Raw genomic sequence first — 19,320 nt, forward strand, 5'->3', positions numbered from 1 at the left:
AGAGCAGCTACAAGAATCTTCTGCCCTGAAGCATCCTCCAGAGGAGCTACAGCCTCTCTGGGAAGCGCTGCTTTCCCTGTTGCCCTTTAGAAATATGTACAGAAATATAGGGCTGGCCTTCAGCCACTTCCACAGGGATCAAGGAGAATAACAATTTTTTTAGACATGCAGCAGTTGAAAATTAAAACTAAAGAGAGTAAGAATATTAATCACGGGCACCAAGGCTGGTGAGGGGGCTGGAGCACAAACCCTGTGAGGAGAGGCTGAGGAAGCTGGGGGTGTTTAGCCTGGAGGAGAAGAGGCTCAGGGGAGACCTTATTGCTGTCTACAACTACCTGAAGGGAGGTTGTACCCAGCTGGAGGTTGGTCTCTTCTCCCAGGCAACCACCAACAGAACAAGAGGACACAGTCTCAAGCTGTGCAGGGGGCAGTTTAGGCTTAGTCTTAGAAAGTTCTTCACAGAAAGAGAGATTGGCCATTGGAATGGGCTGCCCTGGGAGGTGGTGGAATCCCTGTCCCTGAAAGTGTTTAAAATAACACTGGATGAGGCACCATGGTTTAGTTGATTTATTCAGGTTGGGTGATAGGTTGGACTTGATGATCTTGAAGGTCCTTTCCAGCCTGGTTAATTCTGTGATTCTGTGATAGTTCATCAGTAACTAATCTGCTTTGAGTAAATGAGATCAAGACAGTGTAAAGTGCTTAGAATTTATTTTCAAATTTTTCATAGAGTATCTCAGAAAAATCTGACTTGTTTTAACAGCAGAACCTAAAACTTGCTCAAAACAGATAGATGGCACATGCAGTGAAATATTGTCTCAAGGCTTTCTAGAAAAGGGCAACCTGAAGTCTTGCTGATAAGGCAAAGGGACGCCACAGAAACCAGGGGGAAGGAGCAACGTAACAGTGCCATTACTAGAGAGGCAAAAGAGAAACAAGTGTAATGATAAAGATACTAACCTGTCTAAAGAGGAAAGATTTAAAACATCAGAATGCACAAGTGAATAAAACAATGCAAAGAAACCAGAAACCAGACAAACAGCTAGTAATATAGACAGAAAAATGCAGCCTCTTGCATTGCAAGACGTAGACATCTGTTTGGCAGGTGACATTTATTTAATAAGGGAGGCTGAGAACCAATTCCCCACATAGAGTTTCCAACATTACAGCAAAGCTGATGACTGGACACTGTGATCCCATGCAATGGTGTTTCCTCTGCCTTAATCATTCCCCCTACTTAATCATTCACTCTTCAGGTAACACAGATGTAACACCCCTGTGGGTAGCTTGATGTCAAAGTGATACAAAGAACAGTTACTGCAGTACTACCAGCTCCCACATAATTTCTCTGCATCACTGGAAAACCACCTGCTTTCTCTGTTGGAATATACTGTATTTACAGCAAATGAATGCAAGCAATGATGAGCTGGAGCTCTGAACCAGCCCTATTTGTACCAAAGAGTCAAGCAGCACTGTAACAACCACCACAGACACAGTAAACTGACAGCATGCTCGGAGTACGAAATTACTCTTTCCTATCTCTGTTACTGTGGTGTTCATAGCTTGCTGGATTTCTGATTGTGCATTGAAACTGTACCTTATGTTTTACAGGTGAGCTATATAGAGAAAAATCATACCTAACTTGCTGTTCAGAGCAGGCATTATTTGGGAGATGCCTTGGGCAACAAAGTGCTCCTTTGGAAGAGGACGTCAGTATCTACCTACAGGAGTTGGTGACAATGACCCTCCTGTCCTGACCCATCCCCCCACCCCTGCTTTTGTAATCTCATTCTGTCCTAGCCTGGTGTTTCAGCTTGCCCTGCCAAGGGCTTCACAGCAAATTTTGTTTCTGCAGTCAGCTCTTTCCTCTTCTCTGAATGCTCCTTTGGTGCCTCTCCTCTGTCTGTCCCTTGGGCACTGTTATCGATGGCACTGGGTGTTACCTGCCTGACCAGTGCTGGCCGAAGGGTTTCACCGCTGTTCTTCCACCTCCGAGCACCCGACCGTGTATTAAATTCATACATTCTGCCAGTGACTTGGAAGGGAGAAAAGAGAAGTGATTAAAATCACTCCTGCCTCAGTTAAAAAACATGAGAGATTTCCTTGGGATTGAGCTGAAATGTGAAATGGGAGGCACCTAGAAAATCAGCTGTTTGGGATGTAGCTCAAGAGGGGAATCCTCTTGCTTGGGTGGGGAACTGGGCATCATGGTGGCCACTCAGGGAAGACTCTATTTAATCAGTACAAAAACTGGCTCTCCAGTTGGTTGAATATGAATATTGAAAATATCCCTATTGCAAAACAGGGGACTTCTTATTATCTTATACCTCTATCCATGGGCATTGTAATAAACATATCCATAACTCTTAGCCTTTAGAAATAATTCTTCCAAACCTTTTGCCTTGGACTATGATGGCCAAGGCCTTTGCATTTGTGTGTTGTTATTTTAACAAGTAGAGTTTCCTGCCTGAGGTAGCAAAACCTGCTAGGAGCACAAAATGCTAGATAAATATTGCAGACCATGTCAGGTCACATAATCTGACTTCCACTTGGGCGGAAGTCTGGCCAGACAAGTCAGAACGCTCAGTCAATCCTGCCTCCTTCTAGGCTGTTTTTAAACATATTATTTGGGACCTATTGGCTGCCCCCCAGTCCCACCCTGTGCGTGCTGAGGCCCTCAGCCTTAAGACACAGGCCAGGCATTGCTGAGTGGGACTCAGGCAGGAGCTGCTTGAGCGTCCAGGAGCCTCCTCCTCACCCTAGGCCACTTCTCACGGGACCCCATCACCAGCTTTATTCAGCAGCAAAATGTCTTTCTTGAAGAGAGGGGCCCAAAATTAAACACAGTATTTCAGATGTGGCATCACCAGTGCCAAGCACAGGAGCACAATCAGTTCCCTACGCCTGATGGCTACACTGCTCCAGATACAGTCCAGGATACTGTTTGCCTTCTTGGCCACCTGAGCACACTGCTTGCTCATGTTCAGCCAGCTGCTACCCCAACATCTCTCCCTGACAAGCAACTTTCCAGCCACCCTGCCCCAAGCCTATAGCATTGCACGGGATTGTTGTGACCCAAACGCAGGACCTAGCCCTTGGCCTTGCTGAACACTATACATTTGCCCTCAATTCATTGATCAAGCATGTCCAGATGCCTCTGCAGTGCCTTCCTGACCTCCAGCAGAGGGACACTCCTTATGTGCAAACTTACTGAGGTTACACTTGATCCCCTTGTCACTATCTGTGAAATACAGCTCCCGCCTGCTCTACTTGGGAACAGCAAACTGGAAACACGAAAAGCAAATGTTGAACCATATTTAAATGAAGTAATCCAGCTAGTTTTCAGCCAAACATTCACATCCACTGGTAACTACTTTTTCTTACCTGGGTCTCTCACTTCTCCATCAAAAACAGTGTTTAGCTTTGTCTATGAAAAGAGACAGAACATGAAATTAACTCTCTGAATTAGTTTAGGGGGAGCAGTCACTTGGAAATGGTGACCTACATGGATGGAGTTGAATTTGTACAACCTGCATATTCCATTCCTGTAGTCTGGGTTTAATCCAAACTGCCAACAAAATCCATTTGTGGTGTAGGGTGTTGCCACTAGATTTTCACAGAAGGGATTTTACAATTGAATTACATGGTGGGGATGGGCCAAACTGGGTTTTGTTTGTAGGTGTTACAGTTTGAATGGGGAACTTTAGCATAGATCCTGACTGCAATGACTGAATGTAAAATAAATTACCATTGGATGCAAAAGAAAAATAATGATAAGGTCTATATAATTCGCTGGATTGCTAATGGAGATACAGAAAAGAAGCAGAAACAGTTGTTTCTTTCACTTTTCTTCTCCTGTCACTTGGGCTTGCACTTCTCTCTCTCTCTCTCTTCTCATGGCCTTGCCAGTGGTATCTCTGTTTTGACTACTGTGTGAGTTAACAGGAAGGAGGAAGGGAGTTGGGGAGGAAGGTGAATGGGTCCCCTGTATCCATCCAGGGGGGTCTGAGGACTTTCTGTGTTGTTTATAAATTGTATATATAATATTGTACATATATTGTATATTTTGTACACATTCATTACATTTCTTATTTCTGGATTGTAGTTTGCTTGTAAATAGAGCTTCATTTGCCTCCATTCCAAACTGAGCTGCTCTGGTAGTTTATTTTGGGGGTAATTTTCTCCAAATAAGTTGGAGGGGGGTTTCAAGCCACCACAGTAGGCCAGCAGTACTTACCACAAACACTTCTTTCTTAGGTTTCTTCTTTTCTACAGAAAGAAAAATACACATTATGAAACCCCAGATCCTTCTGACAGTGACAATAGTTCCTCAAACATATAGACAGTCTTGTTGCTCACATTCTGAGATAGCTCAGATTTATCTCTTTTCAAATGCTGCTCTCTCATACTGTTTGAAAAGCAAACTTTCTCATATTATTTTGGAGTAAGAATACACAGTTACCAACGACTAATCAAAAGTTTAGCCTTGAAAAGTCTTATTCCTTGAGAATGGTTTTTACCTAAGTTAATATGTTAATACAATCAATTTAGTAGATTAATAGATTTTAAGACTGAAATGACCATGAAATCACTTGGCAAGTCCTCCCATCAGTCAGCCAGTGTTATTTAGTCTCAGTATTTTCGTAGCAGGACAGATTTATCTGTCTAGAAATGATTATACAAGCTTTACAGCAAATCCTAAACAAGGATTGTTGTGAAGTATTAGGCTTTAGAAGAAAAAGTACATACCTGACACATTTATCCTATGATTAAAAGAAAAATAATAATAAATAATTAAGCATACAGTTAACAACCATCATAGTTTCACCTCCATAAAAACAGACAAGTTACATCCTGTGGAATTCAGCTGGGCTTTTAATCACCAATTCCTAACTTTCTTGCATGGACCATTTTCTTATCATCACAGTTATATCTCCTTACATTTACTATAATTTCCAAATCTATGTCCAAATCCCCAGAATAGCCATAGAAATCCTGATCTTAGTTTTAAGAATGCCAGATGCTCCAGACCACTGGACCTCGGCTGCTCCAGACCACTGGACCTCGGCTGCTCCCCACAATGAACCAATGCCACTTCTAGGTATTCCCATGCCTTTTGCCAAGCACAAGCTGGGCAAAATCCAGAAAATCTGCAGTTGTTTTGCCAGAGGAAAGAATTTGGCATGACCACTAAAGTTTGGAAGCCACTCTGGGATTTGTTGCTAAGACAGAGCAAAATGCATCCTACAACTACCTAGATGAGAGCTCCCCTGGACTGGGAGCCAAATACTAACCAAAAGCATTTGTATTTTTGTTCAGTACAGTTAGGCTGAGGCACTGGGTGCTCCTTACAAGCACAGATAACTTTAGAAGACATAAGTGCTACTTTTACCTTCAGCAAATGATAATGTTAATAAATCTATGCACATTTTATCTCATTTCATATAATTGAGGTGCTGGAGTGTGTTCACAGAAGGGCAACGAAGCTGGTGAACCATCTGGAGAACAAGTATTATGAGGAGCAGCTGAGGGAAGAGGGACTTATTTTTAGTCTGAAAAAGAGGCTGAGGCAGAGATCTCATTCCTCTTTACAACTAACTGAAAGGAGGTTGTAGTGAGGTGGGTGTGGGTTACTTCTCACTGGTATCAAGTGATAGAATGAGAGGAAATGGCCACATGTTGCACCACAGGAGGTGTAAATTGGAGATCAGAAAAAAATTTCTTTACTGAAAAAGTGGTCAGGCATTAGAAGACACTCAAGGAGGTGGTGGAGACACTGTCCCTGGATGCATATCCTAGTTTAGAACTCTATTGCTCCAAGAGGGGCAAAAGAATAATGTTCACACAAATGTAAATAATGGTAAGTTTGTAATGGAAAGTTTAAATGAAAAATCAATTAATATACTATGAAAATTGCAAAGCATAATGGTCAGCATAGTAAAGCTCCTTTACACCAGACTAAAAAAAACCCCAAACAACAACCCTTCCCTTCTCCCAGCCTGGGGTTCACCAAAAACACCAGGGCTCTTTCTTCTTTCTCCTGCCTTGCCAGGCTAGTTTCAGTTTGTCCAGGCCTGAACTGTCCCCCCCCCCCCCCCCCCCCCCCTCCATTTTTACCCTCACATTAGGCCTAAACTGGCCAAGATTGCACAGGGGAAAAAAAAATTACTCAGGCCAAAGAGGCCTGGGATACTCCCCCATTGTTACCACATAAGAGAGTATCTCCCCCTCATGAAAGCAGAGGGGGAAGATAGATAAAGACAGCAGCTTTGCAGCCAGATTTATAAGGGTGCAGTATTTCTGGGTAGCAATACACTATTGCCTGTGTCCACCCACTGAGCTGAGTACTGTAGACACTGGAAGTCTCAACTCTGTGGCTTCTTTTTTGGGCGCACCCGCACCCAGCCTAAGCGGCCACAATGTGTTAAAAAAACGTGTAGACATGTCTCTATGGGACATAGTTTAACAGGCATGGTGGAGTTATGGTAAAGGATTCTCTGGTCTTAGAGGTTGTTTCCAGTTGAAACAGTTCTATGACTGTAAGGTTAACATCAAATCACAGTGTAGCTGCACTGAAGCAGTGTGCCCTGTATCAAAGGGCACACCACTATAAAATCATCAAAGCAGAGATTTCATGACAAACAAAAGCTACCCTGTCATTATCAAGTGTTTCTCTAGCATGGCATCTGGGAGGACTCACAGATGCACGTTGTCTGTTTTTCCTGCCGGAGGGCATAGAGTGTGGGTCCACGTTGAGAGCAAGATCCCCAGGTAACCCAGCAGGCCGAGGAGCAGCAAGCTGCCGAGACTGATGATGAAAGGCACGTACCACGCCGACTCAGAGTAGACATTTTCTCTTTTTGTCACAACAGTGAAGGCAGGCTTTTAAAACAAGATAGGAAAAGTTCTTGAACACTGACTCCAGCAGCATCTTCTTTCAGGTTGAATTTCTGCAGTGAAAGACCTGGCCCAAGATCACCTCAAATCTATGCAGAGGGTGATAGCATCTGCTCTAATTCACAGAATCAACCAGGTTGGAAGAGACCTCTGAGATCATCAAATCCAACCGATCACCCAACCCAAACTAATCCACTAGACCATGGTACTAAGTGCCTCATCCAGACTTTTCTTAAACACTTCCAGGGACATTGACCCCCACCACCTCCTTGGGCAGCCCATTACAATGGCCAGTCTCTCTTTCTGTGAAGAACTTCTGTCTAAGAGCAAGCCTAAACTACCCCCTGCACAGCTTGAGACTGTCCTCTTGTTCTGTTGGAGGCTGCCCAATACAAACCCAGAACAAGTCCTGGGATATCCAGACATGATCCCACTCTCCCCTGCAGGAGCCCAGGGGAATGTGGGAAAAGAACACAAGAATGAGAAACCAGAAAGTTTGGTAAATAAAGGGATATGTTCTCCCTTTATGGTAAAAGAGCACATGCAATGGCCATGCTTCTTGGCAATTTTTCATGTTAATAAATAGTTATTAATATTTGTATTAATATTTGCCATATTACTTTTGTCATAATCATAATAGCTGGTCAAATGGAGTCCGGCCGCAGTACAAAGAGGATATTCCACCTTTTCCAAACATAGGTTCAATATCTTACATTAAAAGAAGTATGTCTCGTTGGGGTGTAAAAGCCTCTGATGGCCTGAGAAGATGAGCACATGCTGTTTTAGTTCAGAGAAATCTGCCTCTGCTAAGATAATGATTTTTGTTTGTTTGCTTGTTTCATTACTTTAAGATAAAATTGGAAGTAGGTCATCTTCACTACAGTAAACATTTTGGCCCTCTTCATTGACGCCACTGAGGAACTGGATTATTGTATTAAAAATAATGACACCTTTTGGGTTTTTTTCTGTCTGTGATTTTTTTCCACTAAGGACAAGTTTTTTCAGGAGCTGGAATCTCCCACGTCTTTCCAAGTGCCAGATGAGATGTTTCCGAGCTGGTAAAGCACTTGGAACTAGTAATTAATTTATTAATAGTCCCATGATGAAATTGTCCTCAAACAGATAAGAAACTACTCATTTTTTCTGCATGGGTCATTAGCTATTGTGGTACTACTGGTGTTGATAATCTAATAAACTCTTGATTTATTTCTTTTTTGTAGGAAATTTCTAGTCACATTGCATATGAAAATTAGTAGGGTATCTATTTCTTTCCTGTGTAATGATACTTTAAGAAAGCCTAAATAGCCTTGTTCATCCAATCACTAGATCAAATCTCAGATAATTTCAAGATCAGCATCACAAGTCTGTCCTCACTGTGACTCATTACAAGTTAAGTTTTTCTGAGGAGGCTTCTTTTCTACACTATCAGCGTTCTAGTATGTGATGCATCAAGCTGCAGCACTGAATACATGCAAGTAGCAGTGATGAAAGAAACTGCTGTAATGGAAGTGTTCTTCTGGAAAGTAAACTGGAAGTGGAAGGCTGATCTCACAGAATCAACCAGGTTGGTAAAGACCTCAGAGATCATCAAGTCCAACCTATTATCTATTACCTAATACCTAATGACGTGGTTCCAAGTGCCACATCCAATCCTTTTATGAACACTTCCAGGGATATCCCTGGGGAAGAAGATTTAATACTGTGGGATATGGTCTAAACTGTTTGTATTTGGGGTAAAGGACAGGAAAGAAATGCAGAATAAGTTTTGTTATTTAGCTTAACTTTTAATTTCCAAATCATATACTGGGAGGAAAAGCATTAGATAATAAAAGGGATTTAAAGAGTTTCAGAGCAAAATTATCCAGACTTTCTTGTGCTCTTTGGTTTTGTGCTCATCTGGTTTTGGTTGCAGAGACTCTACTGTATCCAGGCCATTATACAGTTACTTGCTTTTTTAATCCTTCATCAGCACACTCATATTTTCATTCCAACATGCAAGAGAAAAAAGAAGAGTGATGCCAAATAAAAAGTCCAATTCTTTACAGTGAGGGTGATGAGACACTGAACCAGTTGCCCAAGGAAGTTTTGGATGCCTATCCTTGGAGGTATTCAAGGACAAGTTAGGGCAATCTTTTCTGGTGGAAGGTGTCCCTGCCCATGGTGGCGGGGTTGGAACTAGATGGGCTTCAAGGTCCTTTCCAACCCAAACCATTTTATGAGCTGCAATCAGGTGGAAAGTGGATTGGTGATTCTGTGATTCTGTGAATCTCTGCTAGTACAGCAGCGACTGGCAAAAGTGTGGTCCGTGCCACTTCTGCAAGGAGAGTGAAGGAAACTCTGATCAGTTTCTGCACCAAACTGATACCATCAGCTCCCAAATGAGACTGGTGAGCCAAAGATTACCTGGGATGGCTGTTTGAAGAATGTCAAACGTTGTGCAGGCTTCCACAGCTCAGCTATGGGCTGCTATGTGAGCAGAGAGCTCTGAAAAGACCACATCCCTGCATTTTCTGTCTGAAACCTCAGTTTGATGATAAGCTTGTACATGACTGCTTCAGTTCCTGACTGGCAGTCTGACGTTTTACATGACAGGATGGGAAGAAAAAAAAGGCGCCTCCCAGTGGTGAGGATTTCTTGTCATTGCCTGTTTCAACTTTTCTATCCACAATTTAATGTGCCTCAGTGCTAAAGAAGTGCACAGGTGTACAGAGCAGCTAGGAGAGATAATAGCTACAAATGCATGAGGTAATGTTATGGTTTCAGGCAAACTTTAACCATTTCCCTTTCCTTGTAAAAAAAGATGCCAAAATCTTTACAGCTGTGTGGCAGTGGCAGCATGCCCAGCTACTTTCCTTTTTATTTTAGAACCTGAAATATATAACATATTATGAATCTGTACCTGGGACCAATGCTTTATGGTTCAAAGCATGTCAGCCATCTCTGGCTTCAATGTCAAAAAAGCACAAGGCTCAGCAGCTCTCAAGACTGGACACCCGGTACGTTTTTTTTTGGTCTTTATACACCTACCCTCTTTTCTTTGTGAAGACTCAAGATCAGCATGTAAAAGAAATGTGGAACTACACATGAATTTCATTGAACTTACTGTTGTGGTAGTAACAGTAGTTGGTTTTGGGATAACTCTGATGCTTAAAGTCACCATTCCAGTTTTAATGAGGTGCGTAGTTTTGTCCCTGGCAGGTAGTAGATTGTCATCTGTTATATAGACACGTAGCCTGTAGATCCATTTTGTATCAAGCCCGCTCTCATAGTCAAATCTTGATGCAAGAATCAGCCAAGATGTGTTGGAGCCAGCACTTGGTGAAAAGGTGAAATGATTGTTCATGTTGCCTACAAATAATGACATCAAAACTCAAAAAATCCTATATTAAAGTTCAGTCTCTGCTGTCAACTCATGATGGTCACTACACATCTATGCAGTGAAATATCATGACAAGGAATGGGTGCTTGATTTTACAGATGCCATATAGAATGATTTGAAACAATACAATCATAATGTAGAATAAGGCATATATGGGGACAGAGCTGAGAGAGGAATGGGGAAACACTTCATCGTCACAGGACACACAAGAGATCACCTGAATGACCTAGAGAGCACCCAGAAGGAGCAGCACATAGCTGGGATGAAGACCTTACACTGTTGCAGTACAGGAGTGTAGCCTAGGATACACGGACACTAGTGGTATCTCCAGAGGCAACTTCAGCCTCTAACCATGGTTTCTTCTACTGCCTTTAAACAGGTCCCCCAGAAGAGACGTAATAACATGAGAATGTTAATTGTCTCCAGAAATCCCCAGCCATCGTGTTCTTTCCATTTAGTTGGAGATCAGCTATTGGCTTGGGCTGTGGGTAGGCCAGCACCATTTATTAGTCTCCAAAAAGACTGCATGGATCAGAGCCATGAAAAGGCACCACATATTATTCAGTTTTGATCTTGTTGCCCCATAGACCTGCAGAGAAAGCAACATTGTACAATACAAAATGGGCTGCTGCTTTGTGGCTCAGAGACCAATTACACAGCACAGTTCACAGGCATGCAGCCCAAACTGGACCTGTGGTTGGACCTTGATCTATTAATGCAAACATGACCTTGTATGGCTTTGTATGTAAATACCGCTGCTGCAAAGCTCGCCTGCAGCATTAAGGGGCTGCAATAGGACAGAAACTCTCTTTTTTTATGCTCACAGGTGACACCTGGACAATCTGCTCCCTCCATCTCAGCAGTCACTTCAGCAGCAATAAACCGAATTGTGCCAGGAGAACATGCTCCCTTTTTTGTGAAGCCAAAGTTGTCCCACACTACTGCTGTTCTCCAGAAGAATGCATAGTATGACTAGGTTCAAACACCTATTCTTGAAATGGAGGTTTAATGCATATAGCATAGGTCTAGATAATGTGGGTTTAAAAGTGCACAGTAACAGAACACAGTATAGCTTCTTAAGATTTCAGCTGTAATTGGGAGGTAAATTTGACCTTGCATACCACTCTAGCTCATTCTTCTGACATCTTTGTCAACTGTGTAATCAATTGCCAATCAACACTATAGCTAATCCAGTCTTGCAATGTAATGGTTCTAGGTAGTGGCAGCAGTAGCCCACTTGTGGAGAGACATCTCTTCATAAGCAGCAAAGTAATGATATAGAGAACTTGTGGATCAAAGCTGCCTCACTATGAGAAGAAGCACATGAACTGATAGATGCTTATTTACAAATCAAAGCAAGCCATGAGCATTCACTAGTATTTGCACTGCTCACACTCCCTGACACAGTACCTTCATTAATGAAGTAACGGAAAGACCTAGGATCAGAGTCACGATCTTGACATTCAATCTTGAAGCCATTAATATTGGTCCCAGCAGCTAAAGTGTCCGGGACTTGAAATGAGTAGAAATTTGGTGAACAAACTGGTTCTTCATCATTTACTTCCAAAACATTGACAGTTACCTGAAAGAAAAGAGCAACAGCAAGCCAAAGCTCCTCCACTGTGCTGAGCCAGAAACCCGTTGGCTTTGTCCAGTTGGCCTTTTAATCAACAGCAGTTGAAAAGAAGAGAATTTTCCATCTATACTAGCTTCTACTTTGAAAACATCTCTGTTAATTTGACCTTCAGTTCTTGTAATTGGCATTCTTCTGCTAACAGTTTCCTTAGCCTGACCAACATTCTCAAACTCTGAGGGTTTGAATCACTTCAATTATGTCATAGGCAGAATAAGAAATAACAGTATAGTAAATAATAAATAGTAAATAAATAATAGTATGGTAAATAATAGGACTAACATTAAACTTACTTCCAAACCTCTCAAATTGCTTCACAGTCATTAATTAAGAATCCTAGCATATTTAACAATTTAGGTCACCAACAGAGGGAGGGAGGGAGGAAGGAAGGGAGGGAGGGAGGAAGGGAGGAAGACTATAGTCTGTTGCCTGGGACAAAGAAATGCTGATAATGCCTTTCTGTGTGGCTAGGAGCATCACAGGTAGCACTGAATGTGCTTAATATCATCTGGGATTAGCTAGCTGAGGGGAAATGAGTATGCTCCTCAAAGCTTTTTCCCCTAATGTCTGTTGGACTTTAATACCCAACAGATGAACTTGTCATTGTTAAAAGGTCTGGGTGCTGAATTTTCTTTAGCCATCACCTTAATAGCTGTTCTGTCTAGTTTCTGGCTGGACTAGAGAGGAGGCCTGTATTTTCAACAGATGTGCAAAAGTCAAATGTGAGGCTGTCATGAAAGAGGAAATGTGAAGAGGAGTATGTGAAGCATTGCAAGCTTCGTTGAAAGAAGTGACTATAAAACACCTCTATGAACACACAGTCTGTGTATTTTTTTCTTCTGAATAAAGTAGGTGTGTGTAGCAAACAAGCACACCCATACTGTTTAATGTTACCATGGTCCTTAGCACGCTCTTGACTGTCAGATAGCAAGGCTTCATCTCAACTGGTTGTGTCCATAAGGACACAGCTCTGTTGGGCTAGCCTCTGACAGGTTTGGGAACCTTTCATCCCATCCCCAAAGTTCTCAGTATTTCCCCTTGATTCTTGCATCATTTTGAGCACTCTACAGTGAGAAAAGCTCATATATAAAATCAAATGTAAGTTTGAAAGCCAACACGCACTATGAAGGATGCAAAAAGGACTTAGCTACATGGCTACAATTAGATTTACTACCTCGCCTCAACACTTTGTCCTTTCTCTAATTTATAGTACATTTGTAGCCATAAAAATAATAGCTTTTATGGTCTAGGGCACAGAAAACAATTCTGTACAAAGCCCACAGAGTTAAAAATATTAAAATACTATTTTAATCCTTTTTGTAAAGAAATAAATACTGAATTAATATAATCTTATTAATTTTACTAATATAAGAGTCTGTGCAGGGCTGGAGTTGTCTATTTTCAGGCACAATGTTGTTCTTGCTGGGAAGAAAACATAGATAATGGGGAGGAGGGTGGATTTACTCACAGAAGCCGTTGCAGTCTTCTCTTGGTCAGAGGCCTGTACTGTGAGAATGTGTTTCTTTGCTGTTTCATAGTCTAAGCGACCCAAAATTTTCAAGACTCCTTTGGTTGGGCTGATCCAGAAAATATTTGTATAATCCCTGGTATCACCTTCAGACACAATGGAATAAGTGATGACACTGGGTGGCCAGTCCTTGTCTATGGCATTCACTCTTCCAATGCTGGATCCAACTGAGAGACAGAAAATCTGTATTTCAGTAATATTTTAGGGAAAAGGAGGTACAGAGTCGTTACTCCAAATGAAAACTGATTGAACTAAACATTTGGTTTAGTGTTTGTTGTCCCAAAAACATAAAGAAATGATGTGAGAAATACACGCCATGCTGCGTAATGATCTTGTCTGCTATCAATTGTGATAGTTTAAGGCTGTGCCTGGAAAAATTTTCTACAGATCTTGAACAAAAGTGATAGAATGCAAGTAAATTGCCAAATTTATGCAAAAGGAAAATAAAAAGGTGTAACTAATCCCATTGGTCTGATGTCTAACATGAAGTTCATTGTGTACTCTTTCTCTTTTTGATTTCTTTGCTGTAGCTGGTGCTTCTGCTGGTTTGTTGACCTTGCCTGTGTTCCTTTGTTGTGGCTAAGTACTAACAGCTACTCTGTGATTTTTCTCCTTTACTTTGTACTGGGGGAGGGAAGGCAGCGGGGAGGGAAGGCAAGGGGGAAGCTGTTGATAACCCTCTGGTTTTGTCCAGTGGGCATTCTTGTGTTGTTTATAAATTGTAAACATTGTATATTTTGTACATAGTCATTGCATTCCATATTTCTAGGTTTTAGATTTGCTTGTGTGATGGGCTACACCCATCCTGGAAGTAGGTGGGGGGTGGGCTTGTGAGAGCTTTTGCCCTCCCTGGAGGGTGTTTTCCCCCTGGGAACCTAAATTAGTCTGTTCCACACCCCCTCCCTGCCCAGCAAAGCTATAGAAAGGAGAATACTGCAGCCATTAGCTCTCTTGGCCCCTGCCTTATGCCTGGACGAGGACTGCTGCTGGTTCCCCTGCTTCTCTGCCATGTGGTCCTCCCTGCTGTACCCACGCCTTTGCAAAGGACTGGTTTTGAATTTCATATTTCTTTTTTCCCATCCATCCTTGTTCCTTGCCCTTGTGAACCCTACCTGTTATTGTTATATATATGTATATACATATATATATATATATATACATAAATATATACATCTATATACTGTTTAAAGAAAATTCTTTACCTCTCTACTTCCAAGCCGAATCCAAATTATTTCTTGGTGGATTTGCCCCTTTCCTTTCTTTTCCTCTTTATTGGGAAAGGGGTGGGGGGGGGAGTGGGGGAGTGATTCTCAGCCTGGCCCCCATCTGAGCTCTTGAGTCCCAGTTAAGGCTCAAGCACCACAGCTTGTAAATACAGCTTCATTTGCTTTCAACTGAGCTGGTCTGGTGATTTTATGCTGGGGGATAATTTCAACTTGCCACATTAACAAATGCCAACATGTGAGGACTATGTAAAGAATTACAAAAGAAGTGGCCTGGCATTAAGGGCAAATGTAACCCCTGCACCAACCAACACAAGTTTTTTCCTTGTGACACCCCAAGTGTCCTTGGTGGGAGGAAAAATGATCTGCCCTGCAGCCAAAGAGTCCTGCCCTGCACTTGCTGTCATTTCTTCCGAGGGGTTTGAAAAGCAGATTAAATTACTTTTATTTTGAAAATGTATGAAGCAAACTACAGCACTGCCATTTGTAATCTGGAACTGGGGGTCAGAGACACACTATTGAGTTTCCAACATTGGAGCTTTTCAAAACCACTGGATGAAACCCTGAGCAACCTGAGGTAGCTTTGGAAACTAGCTTCACTTAGTACATGAGCTGAACCTGATATCTTCAGAGATCCCTTATGTAGAGATCCCTTAGTGGCCATAAGAGGTTCAGAATAAGGGTCAAGATTGATCTAGCATAAATCTAATGAACATCTTGTTTCTGCCTCAGACTAGAGAATAAAACCTGTAAATGAGATCCTGGGGCAAAAAGACTGTGTTTGATACATTAGGTCATATGAAGGAGATGCTGAACCTGGGGAAGCTGCTCTGCAGACTAATCAGCTCAGCACAGAGCAGGCTGGCAGTCATGCCTGGTACCCATAGATTACGAAAGAGGCAAGGTGTTTTCTCACTGCTCTGCAAACATGAGATGCACGTCTCACCAGAGGACAAAGAAGGATGCTGAAATAGCACGTGAGCAGTTTCAACAAATAAAGTTTTTAGACTATGATTGCAGACGTCAGCCCCCAGACATAGGAGGAAGCCTCATTCTCCCTGGGCTCAAGGAGCTGCTCTGACTGCTGAGTGGCTGCGGGCAGCCTCAATACCCTCCCTTCAGACACCTTTTGTACTCAAGATGAGGTAAGCCTAAGGGTGAAACCATCCTGCACCATGCCTAAACCAAGGGAATCCTTGGCAGCCTGCATAGGTCTGTAACAGTTTCCTTGCACCATTGCAATCCCTCCAAAAGACTGATTTAGCAAGAGCAGAAAGACAAGCTAAAACAAGACATCAGAGTTCAGTTCCTGGCTCTGTCACAGATTTCTTGTGCAATTGCTGAATTTGTCTGTGTCTCAGCTTCTGGCTCTACAACTGGGGTTGGTGCTAGCTTTGTGTAATTAAGGGTAGTAGGTGGTGAACATTGTCCTCATTCAAATATATGAAAATCCACTTAGAATGCAAAGTTGTTTACCAAGATTATTTCTAGCATATAGGTTCTTACAGTACCTTCAGTAATTTCTGGAACATTAAATTCATAAGATAAGCTACTGAAGACTGGAAAATATTCATTCACTGGTTTTATCCTGATGTAAATGTAGATGATACCTAGAAATAGAAGGTTAAATCATAGTTAAACATGGCTGTGAAATGTTCTCATGCATATATTCAAAACACTTTCCTCTCATGAGCTCACAGGAAAAACCAGAATAATTGCAAAAGGGTTACTTGCTTGAATAGTCAGGACAGGCAATATCTTGCACCCTGACAGTCAGAGAATAAATGTCAACTCCTAGATTGGCTGGGTTTTCCAAATCAATACTTTTAGTCATCTAAATCAAAAAGAAAAACAATTACATTTCAACATTGTTTCATAAAGCAATGACAAACATGACAGCCTGGTCTCCCCTTTGGATTTATGGAATGGCTCTGCAGGATTAATACACATGTACTGTCTGATGTTGCTTGAAAATTGAGGACTATCCTTCTGCCAAGAAAATTTCTTACCCTTTTGTGCAAGAAGTGCTCATGCTAGAACTCTGCCCTTTGTTGGCTATGCCGTAACCTGCTATTGCTAAATAGTAACAGCTGAGTTCCTGCTGGCAGAATTATTAAAGGTATTAGCAATCAGGTTGTTATTAAATGGTGGTTCCTGCAGATTTAGATTCTAATATCTTGAATACCTTCTTCAGGAAAGGGGCAGCAGGACTAAAGCAAAGACATTTGCTGTTAATCATCTACAAGATGAACAGGAGGATCTAGTGGAGGACAGGGCACTTCAGATAGCCTGTTACATTATAGATTCATGATGGTCGCCTGTGCAGCAGTGAGAATTATTATGCTAAGGACAATGCTCATTGAAATGTACACTTCAAGTCAAAACCTAAGGCAAGCTGTAATGAAATCATTTACTACTTCTGTAGCACCCTCATAATTTAGACAGAATACTTATTTTTATTGTTTTCCTTTTACTATAGTTGTCTAAAGTTTAGAGATCTTTTTAAAGCAAGAAGGAAAAAACACCATTACATTGCATCCAGCAAATGGGGGGGACAAATGTAAAGGGGACAGCAGTTACCAACATAAGGAACCCATTCTGATATGCAAAGGCACAAGTCCAAATTCATGTGAAAATGTACTGCTGAAAGTAGTGGTGGTATGATTTTAAGCAATGATGCTGGAAAGTAGATACAGAGTAAGCGATTTCTCCAGTATCTAAATTCTTCATGCTGAACTGCAAAGATTTTGCAGTCTGTCATGAATAAATATCAAAATTCTCAGATTACCCATATCAAAATAAGTGCTTCATGCTCCCTAAGAAAAGGATAGGGTTGGTTTGGGCTTTTTTCCAAGTCTCTCTACCACAGTTAATTAAAACTGGAGAAAACAGTTCTTTATTAACCAAATTCTGTAGAATAGAAAAAGTCTTATGTAGCATGTAGTTTATATCTAATCAAAACAGTAATTCTCCAGGTCACATGAATTACAGTTTTAGGCAGGAGGTTTCTTGTACTTATACTATTTCATAAACTGAATTCTAAAATGGTACAAGCTTACATAAAACTGCATAAAACTGACCACAAGTCTCCCAGACACAGCAGACTCCAGAGCGAAGTTATCTCTTCCAAAACCAGATAATCCAGTGAAATTAAATTGATTGTTTGAAGGATCAGCATCAATATCATGACAGAAATCTCTAAGATGAAAAAGAAACGTCCCAGCAATTGTATTTTCATTTGCCTCTTCCCTGTTTAAAACAAACACATTTTCCATGAGAACAGCTTATAGCTCTCTTGAGCTCTTCACAGAATCAACCAGGCTGGAAGAGACCTCCAAGCTCACCAAGTCCAACAAATCACTCAACCCTAAGTAATGAACTAGGCCATGGTATTAAGTGCCTTATCCAGGCTTTTCTTAAACACCTCCAGGGACATTGACCCCACCACTTCCCAGCATTAATGTTCATGTATTTTCTATGTGAAATGTGTAGCTGACGAGACAGGAATTGATGAAGTAAGCCAGGATCAGTTCATATCAGTACATATTACACTGGTCTCCTGATGGGATGCTTGCTCTCTTATCGCTAACTGATAGTTGGACCATTCTGATGTTTTGTAAAACCAGCATTAATGGCCTTGTCATGGATAATCAAGGTAGCTGTGAGTGAGACATTCATATTTTGAAACTGCAGAATTATCTTGTTATCATGGTATCATAGTATCAGTCAGGGTTGGAAGGGACCACAAGGATCATCTAGTTCCAACCTCCCTGCCATGGGCAGGGACACCCCACACTACATCAGGCTGGACAGAGCCTCATCCAGCCTGGGCTTAAACACCTCCAGGGACGGGGCCTCAACCACCTCCCTGGACAACCCATTCCAGGGCTTCACCACTCTCATGGTGAAGAACTTCCTCCTCACACCCAGCCTGAATGTGATCTAGTCTTGACCAAGATTTAGTAAGATTTCTTGAAGAAAGGCAACTTCTTCACAAATACTGAGTTATGGCTGGAGAGTGATGATCTCTTTGCTGCAGTGGTCCTTTTGGAGATCTTGAAACAGCTGCACATAGTTAGACCTTAATATCCTCTCTCCTCTCAGAAATCCATTCTGGAAAAACTGGTTTGGGTTGTTTTTTGGGGGTGCTGTTTGTTTATTTCACTTCCCCCCATTGCTTTCTTTTCCTAAGAAAAGCAGGCATGCTAATGCTGATGCTAAAGTACAAAAATAAAAGTTTATTTGGTCCTGAATTACAGAATTACACATCTGAAGGAACCTGCCTAACACATAAAATTCCTTCAAGGAACAAACTTAAGAACAGTGCTGATTTTAAATTCAAAGATCCCATTCCTGACTGGGAATATGTATGAAACTGTTTGATGATTCCCCAACACACACATACCACACACATACCACACACATACACCCCCCCACCCCCCCTCCCCCGAAGACTTTTGCCTCTTTTATACCAAAATTGAAGCCTACTAGGTAACAAAGAGAGTGTTGTGTTACTGTCACAGATATTGTAACTAAGTGTGTTGTGGTTTAAGCTTTTTCCAGAGCCCAGAAGCCCAAGTGGAACAGATTGAGATTGCCTCTCCTCTCCCCCTTTCCCAGTAGGGAAAACAAAATAGGCAGGAGGAGAAGAGAGAGGTAA

The 19,320-nt window shown here is 41.7% G+C and overlaps 1 protein-coding gene across 1 annotated transcript in view; it reads right to left on the reverse strand.

Moving 5' to 3' along the window:
- Positions 1-731: 731 nt before the first annotated feature.
- Positions 732-19,320, reverse strand: part of CDHR3 (cadherin related family member 3) — a 42,133-nt gene continuing 23,544 nt past the window's right edge. The window contains exons 9-18 of the mRNA XM_068162431.1: positions 17,741-17,909; positions 16,395-16,494; positions 16,172-16,270; positions 13,378-13,604; positions 11,687-11,858; positions 10,001-10,245; positions 6,701-6,882; positions 4,238-4,269; positions 3,385-3,427; positions 732-2,035 (exon numbers count right to left, since the gene is read on the reverse strand). Of these exons, the coding sequence (XP_068018532.1) occupies positions 4,254-4,269; positions 6,701-6,882; positions 10,001-10,245; positions 11,687-11,858; positions 13,378-13,604; positions 16,172-16,270; positions 16,395-16,494; positions 17,741-17,909 (1,210 nt within the window). The 3' untranslated portion in view covers positions 732-2,035; positions 3,385-3,427; positions 4,238-4,253. The remainder of the gene's footprint in view (positions 2,036-3,384; positions 3,428-4,237; positions 4,270-6,700; positions 6,883-10,000; positions 10,246-11,686; positions 11,859-13,377; positions 13,605-16,171; positions 16,271-16,394; positions 16,495-17,740; positions 17,910-19,320) is intronic.

The sequence above is a fragment of the Melanerpes formicivorus genome, unplaced genomic scaffold, assembly GCF_026170545.1.
Source record: "Melanerpes formicivorus ecotype bairdi unplaced genomic scaffold, bMelFor1.0.p_v2 SCAF_64, whole genome shotgun sequence".
NCBI lineage: Eukaryota > Metazoa > Chordata > Aves > Piciformes > Picidae > Melanerpes > Melanerpes formicivorus.